Source organism: Falco punctatus, assembly GCF_963210335.1.
Source record: "Falco punctatus genome assembly, chromosome: 10".
Taxonomy (NCBI): domain Eukaryota; kingdom Metazoa; phylum Chordata; class Aves; order Falconiformes; family Falconidae; genus Falco; species Falco punctatus.
Genome location: NC_137590.1, coordinates 21,513,645 through 21,521,958, shown reverse-complemented (window position 1 = coordinate 21,521,958; position 8,314 = coordinate 21,513,645). Strand labels below are relative to the sequence as shown.

Below are 8,314 nucleotides of genomic sequence, written 5' to 3'. Positions count from 1 at the left end.
CCTCCTGGCATTTTTGATGTATAAAGGGAACTTGGTGTACCTGAAATAAGAAATGTCTTCTGGTGCATGGTGTCTTGAATAGAGAGGACACACGTTTGGTATCCATGCCATTGTTGTCATTACTCTGTGCTCTTCTGCTACCTGTCCATGAGCTGTGATCTGTTACTACTGACCATGAGCAGCTGGACTTGCCCACATGATCCCTTTACTGTTGGAATCAGTCTTGCTGGGTGTAAAACATCTGGAAATGGTGTGAATATTGCAGAATGAAGTATAAAGCCTTTGAGTTTGTGTTACCCACCTTTCACCTACTGTTTTCAGAAAGTTATTTTAACTTCATGACTTTGCTGATCTTAAATTTGTCCAGTGCTTGGAGCAGTAAGAGAAGGTATAAAGATAGGCTTGTTCCTTCACTTGAGTCCCTTTTCTGCTTGTTCATTTAATGTTTGGCTATTTCTGTTGGTTTTATTTGTTTGGTTTGGTTTGGTTTTTTTAATTTGATTTGAAAGGTGGGCTTTTAATAGGGGAAACTAGAAATGCATTTCTGAGGTTCTGGGGGGCAAACAATGCTGGAACTGTGACAGCAGGGGAGCTTAGACCAAGCAAGACTTTTGTTAAAATGGTTGTACATTGTGCTAATGGAAAATGCTCAAGGGCATGTTCTCCACATTTTTCCGCAAACCAGAAAGGCAAAGTTGATTTACTTGGTGTTAAAGATGCTGCATTGTTCTTGGTGGGTTTATTATATGTTATTCATTTAAATACATAGCTAACTTACCTTAGTGGATGTTGCTGGTACTAAGAATGTATATGTTTGTCTGACAGACAACCCCAGGTGAGATTTGCCTTCCTGCACAATCAGTTGGGCCCTTCCACTTCCCCTTCCAGCCAGTGAGAGCAGATGAATTTTGAACAGAAGTTCAGAAATCTGTTGTATACTTGAAAGCTGCTTATTTGTGTTTTTCTTCCAGAAGTTACTGATTCTCCTTCCTGACAATCACAGAAGAGGAAAGAAGGAAACATTTGCTTTCATTTAAATAAAAAATAATACCAAAAATTATACAATGTTTATATGTGCATTCTGTTACTGTGGTTACCCTGAATATTTCAGATACTTAGTGAAAGGACACTTGTGTTCCTCAGCAGCAGCACTTGCAGCGTGTGTGCAAATTGCATTTTGTTTCTCATCAGCTAGTGCTGAATACAGATTGCATCAGCCCACCCTACTTTCCTTTTACTATCCTGAAATTTTCCCTGTACGTGTTCTGTCTGATACCTCTAGTTAAACTTCTATCAACAGAAACTCCAAGTTTATCCGTGCTTTGTTGTCTACTGAGAATGGGAAAGAACTGTAACCTGTAGTTGCTGACATTCACTTTTTACTAGTGATGACTGTTACTCTAATGTCACAGAGTTTTCCTTTTTATCTTTATCTCCCCAAAAAGGCTCGTTCTTACCCTAACTTATTTAGAAATCAGCATAAAGCTCTAATTTTTAATTTTTACCCATCGGTTGTGCAACTGAAAGCAAAAACTACCCCACTGCTCACTAAAAAGTATAGGATGGACTTATTTTACGGCTCTGGTTAGAGTATTGAATTGATGCGCTTTCGTGTTTATCCTTATGCTGCCATAGCTCCCAGTACCTGGGAGGAAAGTGTGTGTAGCTCCAAAATATGCCGACATCTACTCTTTAGAGCAGCTTTATGAAATGCAACAGTGCAAGTGTGTATGAGAGGACCGTGGGGAAAGGGGGAGAGTAGCAGAAGGGAAGAAGCGTGTCCTAGCAGCCGAAGTAGCCTAAGCTACATTCATACTTGCTTCTGCGATGCCTAGGTGACAAAATAAAAATTAAATACTTTCTGCGACTAGGGATGTAGATGATTACCGAAGCATGTGAATGTAATGTTCTCCTCACAGTTATTCTCTCCGTGAATCCTGCCCCCAGGCCCGTGCGGTTTCAGTGTTCCGCGGCTCCCCGAGGCAGCCACTGACTAGAGGTACTGAGTTTACAGCTGCCGTGAGGTAAAAAAGCTGCAACTTTTGTGCAATTTTTTTTTTTTTTTTAATCTTTAACGACTCCTGGGATCTGCTCTCGTTAATTCCGGTGAAGAACCCCTACTTCTTTCGAGGGAGACCCCTGAGGCGGAGGGCGGGCCCGACCTGCGGCGGCAGCCCGGGGCGGCGGGAGGAGCCGCGCTCCCGCCCTGCCCCGGCAGCGGTCACGTGCAGCGGGCGGGGCCGCCGGGCGGGCGCAGCCCTCCCGTCCCGCCCCCGCTCCCGTCCCATCCCCTCGCACCCCGGCGGCGGCGGCACGGCGGGAGCTCGCTGCTTGCTGCCGATGGAAGTGGGTGCCGGCGCTGAGGCGGAGCCGCTGTTGCCCCCGCGCAGCTGGCGAGCCGGCCGGGGGCTGCGGCGGGCCGGTGGCGGTGCCCGCTCCGCCGCGGAGGGCGGTGAGTGCGGTGGGGCGGGCGGGGGCGGCGTGCCCGGGGCCCGGCACCGCGGGCCGGGCGGGCGGCGCTGAGGTGGCCGGTGCCTGAGGCGGTGAGGAGGCCGGCGCGCCTCTTGTCTTTTTCCCCGCGCTGCCGCTCTCCGGGCAGCGGCCGGGCCGGGCCATGGAGGAGCGAAGCCCCCGGCCTGCGGCGGGGCCGAGTCTCGGCGGGGGTCGCCGCCCCGTCGGTTTTCGGCGGCAGCTCCGCCTGGGCCGGCGCTGAGGGATCCGCCGCGGCCGCCCGGGCTGGCTGAGCCGCTATCGCAGACCTTCGGTACAAGCCTTGCCCTGCTGCAGCGTGAGACTTGATCATGTCCCCCAATTATTTATTTATTTTTTTAACGTGCTGGCAAGTTTTTTTTCTGTAACTTGGCGAACGTCAGAGGTCTGGCTTCTCAATTTCCCCAGGAAAAACTCCTTTGGAGATCTCAAGTTCTCTGTTTCCAGGGTATCATCACTGAAGTGAACCTTCTCTTTTTGTTGCCTGTTTACTCGGTGCCCGAAGCACAGGGGGCCGTGAGGGGTCCTGCACCCCCAAACCGAGCAGCGCTTCCATCCTCACTTGTGACTAAGTGTCACTTGCTGTGACTAAGAGTTGCAGAATACATTGTGTGTCTGTGGTAGCGTGTATGGAGAATGTGTAGTTGGTTTGGTTCTTTTTTTAAAAAAAACTGGAATTGTTAAATATTTCTTGGTAACTTCCCTGTTTTAGTTTTGTATTAGCAACAGTTGCTTAGATATCGCCCTTTCAAAATCTTTGGGATCAGCACTAGGCTGGCTTGTGCTCCAAGAACCTAAGGCTTTCGCTTGTCCCTGTTTATCCTTTTAACTAATACTGTACCTTTAAACAACTTTATTTTTATATCGCTGTTGTGTCCTGTCTTGAAAAAGATAAGATCTTTGTGGCTTGGACATAGCTTATCTCCTGTTTACGCTCAGCCTCTTTTGCGCAGTGGTTCATGTAAGACTTAGTAAGTATAAAACTGTGTTGTTGCTTATGCTCAGATAAATGGTGACATGTAAAAGCTGTTTGTGGTCTTTGTAGAAAATAAATGCCGCTGAATCATGTCGGATGTAAAATCATCCGGGACTTGGATCAGTGGCGTTTCTGGCACTGCTTGGCATCTGGAGAATGTGCTAGCACTGGGACTGACTCTTTCTCGCTGTATCTGGTGCTGAGATCGCTGTCTCCTGTGAGGAGGCAGTATGCAGTGCTGCTTGGGACACTTCCCCTCTGAGGCAAGGTTACACTAGCACTTATTTTGTGTATCTCTAGCCCCCTCAGCTTGCTTTCTTCCTCTTTATTTCTCATTTTGGCCTTAACTGCCTTAGTCTCTCTTGTTGGCTTAATTGCCAGTTTAGCTACTCGAAGGTCCTAACTCAAGTGAACGCAGGTGATTGCCTTTTACTATGTATGTATATTCATATAGGCTTAGTAATGGGTTTTGAAATGTTGCATAGTAACTGATTTGGTGATTTCCCCCCTCCCCCCCCTTTGTACTTCACCCCTTTCTGTGTCTTAAACTCTGATCTATTTGATATGGTAATAATGACTCCCAGGGCAAATTAAAAAAGGACTTAATGTTGTTCTTACCTGGCTGGAGATTTCTACTGGTTTTGGAGAGAATGAGATCAGTCTAAGTCTCAGTACCTTCATGAAACAACAGTAAAAACGCCTACAACTCTAGTGTCTGATTTTTCCAGCTTTAGTTGACTGTACAGTTTTTGAAAGAATGATTTGATGGAAGCTCTGTTAAGATGTGTTACTGAAGACTTAGCTTTGTATAGAAATATTCCAGTCTTGTGATAGCTCGTTAACTAATAGTGTAATCTAGCTTCTTAAGGTGAATGTAAGAGAGAACCTTTTCACAAAATACAGAAAAGTGCATGATATGTTTGAGACTACTGCTATTATTAATTTAATTTAATGCATGGTGCTGCTGACAGAGCAAACATGGCAGGAGCTGTCTCCTTACTTTTTGCATGTGTGTAGTGCCCTTTGTCATGAGAACCATGGTTGTGGTGCTTCTCTTAACTAATATGCAAGCTGTACCCTTAACTAAAATACAGTGAGTGATTCTTATTTCTTTTTAACTTCATAGGTACTGGAGCTGATAATGACCTTTATATAAACCAAGCTGTAGTATTTATTGAAGATGCAATACAGGTAAATAAAAGTCATTTGTTAGCTGTTATGCTTCTCGTGCTGGATATTTGTTGTATATTCTGGTAGTTTTTAAGTTTCTGTGCGTTCAGGCAATCTCCTTGTAACATTGTCTTGATTCACAAAGCAAAATCAGACTTCCAGATTCCTGTGGTATGAAAGTTTCAATGAGCTTCTGCCTAGGAGAAACATGTTTTCTACACAATGAAATAGATGGTGTCTTCTCTTCAAGCTTGTCAAAAGAGTTGGTTTATGGGGTGGTGTTTGGTTTAGGGTTGTTGGTTTTTTTTGTGGTGGTGGTTTTTTTGTAAGAGTGACTGGCCTTACTGCTGAAAGAAACTGAGTATACCCTGTAATTTGCCTTTAAATCTGACTGCTTGCATAGCTTAAGAGCTGGTGGAGTTTAAGGTTAGCTTCAAGTGAGGAGCTGGGACTCTTGCTTCAGCTGAACATCTTGCTTTTGCCAGTCTTCATTCTTTCTTTGTCTCTCCTTTTCTGCAGATTCCTAGATCCTGTTATCTCCCAGTTATTACTTGCAGGCAGTGGGAATGCTGGAGGGCAATTCTTGAGCTCTCTTGCTGCATTCGGATAGCTTTTGGTTGGGAGGTTTCAGGGCGGGGTGTCTGTGTGTATGTGTGCACACAGAATCAGACATATTTTAGGTGCAAACACCTTTCTGGAACAGATACTTCTCAGCAGAGGCAGAGTAACAGCAGCAGAGGAGGGTCTGAGCAGATTTCAGCAAAAGCAAGCTTGTTCTGATGAATCACAGGTCCTTCTGTGACTGTTAAACATCTTTTGTTTAAAGAAGTATGTTGAGGTCTCCTATATTCAGAACTAATATGTTTGCATCTTATTGCTTTTTGGAATAGAAAAGCGAAAGAAGATGCATGAATAGTATTTATGCTAGAAGGGTGAACTAAATGGGTGGACCATTTTGATGAGTACATGGAACAGGAACTGTAATGATGATAATGTTTGCTTTTGATAACTGCCACCCAGTTTGGTCATCTGAGCAATGTGTGATTTTCAGATTAGGGAGACTTCGGTAAAACCTTTCCCATTACACGCATGGGACTACAGCTATGATCATTGGTGGCTGATTAATAATGTGTACACTAATTTCTTTATTGTGAAACTGGAATTGTCTCAAGACCTGAGCTTTGTTGATTTGAACTTGGTTTATTTTGCTAACTTAATCTTTGCCTTTGAGACAGACTGAATGCAACGCTTGATTTATCCTTTTTGCTTTCTGCCTTCAGTATCGATCTATAAATCACCGTGTGGACTCCAAATCCCTGTGGCTTTATCGATGGTACTATTCAAGAACTTGCCAGTGGTAAGAACTTGGTTTTCTTTTTTGCTTTTTCATTTAGGAGTAAGTCTTTATAAAAATTTATTCTTCATTTTTCTTTTTGCTAAATAGATAATTGTGCTTTTATCCTTTTTAGAACTTACTGTAGGTAGCAAGTCATTTGACTACACATGAACAGGATAGAAATGGAAAGCAACAAGTTATATGAAAGTATGGTCATGTAGATTGGCTCTTTAGAACAGCCATAGGACCATTGCGGACCTGTTTTATAGCACTGTGTGTTAGGACTTTTCTCAAGTGGCTGTTTCTAAATGTGTTAAATAGTAGCAAGGTTGTCTGCTGCCGTTAGTTTCAGAAGAATACTACTGAAGATTATTTAGTGGTCAGCAGTTATATTATGCTAATGCAGGCAACAGCATGCTAATCAAGTGCTGTGTTGTGGTCTAACCCGTTTGTGATAAATATGATACTATAAACTTGGTTTACTTCTAAGAAAATTGATTTGCAGTAAGTGTTTTGTTGTTATTCACTCATTTTTGGGTTTGGTGTGTTTTGGGGTTGTTTTGTGGGTTGTTAGTTGTTTTTTTGTTTTGTTTTTTTTTTTTTAATTTCTTCTCTATCCTAACAGGATTTTGAGTTTAACCATTACTGTAATCCTGGCATTGGCTTTTATTGAAAAGCCTTCTTCGCTTACTATCACGTCAGATGTACGATACCGCCTTCCTGCGTGGAATCCTCCGTGTGGCCTAACAGAAAGCATTGAGCTGATTTGCTTTCTGGTGTTCGTGGTTGATGTATCCGTGAAGGTAAGCATTGCATTCATCTGGTATCGAATGAAATACTTGGTGTGTTGGGCAGCTCAGTAGATATAGTCAGTGTGGCTTGTCTCTGTTTTCATGTTTTGGAAAATGTCTTGGAACTGTTACTCAAATCTTGGATTTGCGTGATGAGATTGCTTTGTTTTTAATAAAGCCTTACTTTAAGGAGAAATTAGTAAATGCATATTTTCTGAATGATTTTTTTTTTTAACCTAAGAAATATAAACTCCTGTTTCTGTAGAAAAAGTGAAATAAATTTTGCTAAGAATACAATGATATTGGATTAGCTGCTTTTATTAGGCTATAAAATTCAGGGTACGTAATAGTCAAATATATGCCAGTTCATTTAAACAAAATTAATAATAATCAGAATCTGAACTTTTCTTTGGATACTTGTTTCTGGAAAACCTCTTTTTATCCATATTAAGTAGCCATTTTTCTTGCATTCCAAGGATTCGCCTCACATGGCCTCTGTGCACCCCTCAGTTTTACTGCCCTTTATTTAGTTTTTGTAGAAAAATTCTCCAATTGGTGTATTTTTGTTTGGATTTAAGGGAGCTCTTTATGAGCACTTATTTAAAATGACAAATACTTGGAAAACAATTGATGCTGACTTATTAGTGTATTGGAATTTATTTTTAAAATCCTTTGGTTGTTGTTTTTTCTTCCCCAGAGTTACTTAATTGGATGGGAAGAATTTTGGAAAAATAAATGGCTAATGGCTTACATACTGACATTAATTGTTTCTCTTGCTGATTGGATTGTATCGCTAAGCTTTTTCTGCACAGAGGTAAGAACTGATTTCTGCAGAAACCAACAGCAGCTTAGTTGTGGAGAGTGGCAAGGAGAAGAACCTGCAAAGGGATAGTTAGCAGGGCGGATGCGGTATATTGGAAAATTAAGGGAGGAGGATGCGATGGTTCAATTTTGATCTTTTGGTCTTGGGTAGCTGGATAATACAATGAAACACAGAAAATGTTTGGTGTAATGTAGCTTCTCAGGACATTCTGTTTGATTAATACAAGATGTGAGTTCATTGATAGAATTAGAGCTTTAATGCTATAGTCTGTCAACAATCAAAAAGCATAGAGAAAACTCTGGTTGCATAGCGCCAATTTTGTCATACAGTTGGAGAATTATGTTCTTGTCTTAATTCAATGGCAGAGTCTACATCGTGACCACTGGTCACTGCTGACTAGGATGTGATGGTAGTATCAAAGAGGTGATCTCAAAATGTTGGAAGAACATGTCACTTCAGCTTATAAGCATACAACTATAACCAAAATATGTATGTCCTTTTCATATTCAAGCTGAATAAATATAATGTGGCTGAAAGAAGTTAATTATCTAGGATGAAGATTGTGCTTACAGTATGGGAATATGCTTGAAAAGAATTAGTTGTAAAATCTTTAGGTGTGGTAGCGGACAAGGAGTTTGAACAGGTGCCTCCCATGCAAAGCAGTGGTAGAAGGAGCAGTTTGACTGCTGGGATGTATGAACAAGGGAATATTGAGGAAAAGAATTATT

The 8,314-nt window shown here is 42.2% G+C and overlaps 1 protein-coding gene across 2 annotated transcripts in view; it reads left to right on the top strand.

The window, feature by feature from the left end:
* The first annotated feature begins 136 nt into the window (after window positions 1-136).
* TPCN2 (two pore segment channel 2) overlaps window positions 137-8,314 on the top strand; it is a 36,445-nt gene continuing 28,267 nt past the window's right edge. For both annotated transcript variants that reach the window (XM_080405150.1, XM_080405151.1), the window contains exons 1-5: window positions 137-2,452; window positions 4,593-4,657; window positions 5,917-5,993; window positions 6,598-6,775; window positions 7,461-7,577. In XM_080405150.1, the coding sequence (XP_080261276.1) occupies window positions 2,341-2,452; window positions 4,593-4,657; window positions 5,917-5,993; window positions 6,598-6,775; window positions 7,461-7,577 (549 nt within the window). In that variant the 5' untranslated portion in view covers window positions 137-2,340. The remainder of the gene's footprint in view (window positions 2,453-4,592; window positions 4,658-5,916; window positions 5,994-6,597; window positions 6,776-7,460; window positions 7,578-8,314) is intronic.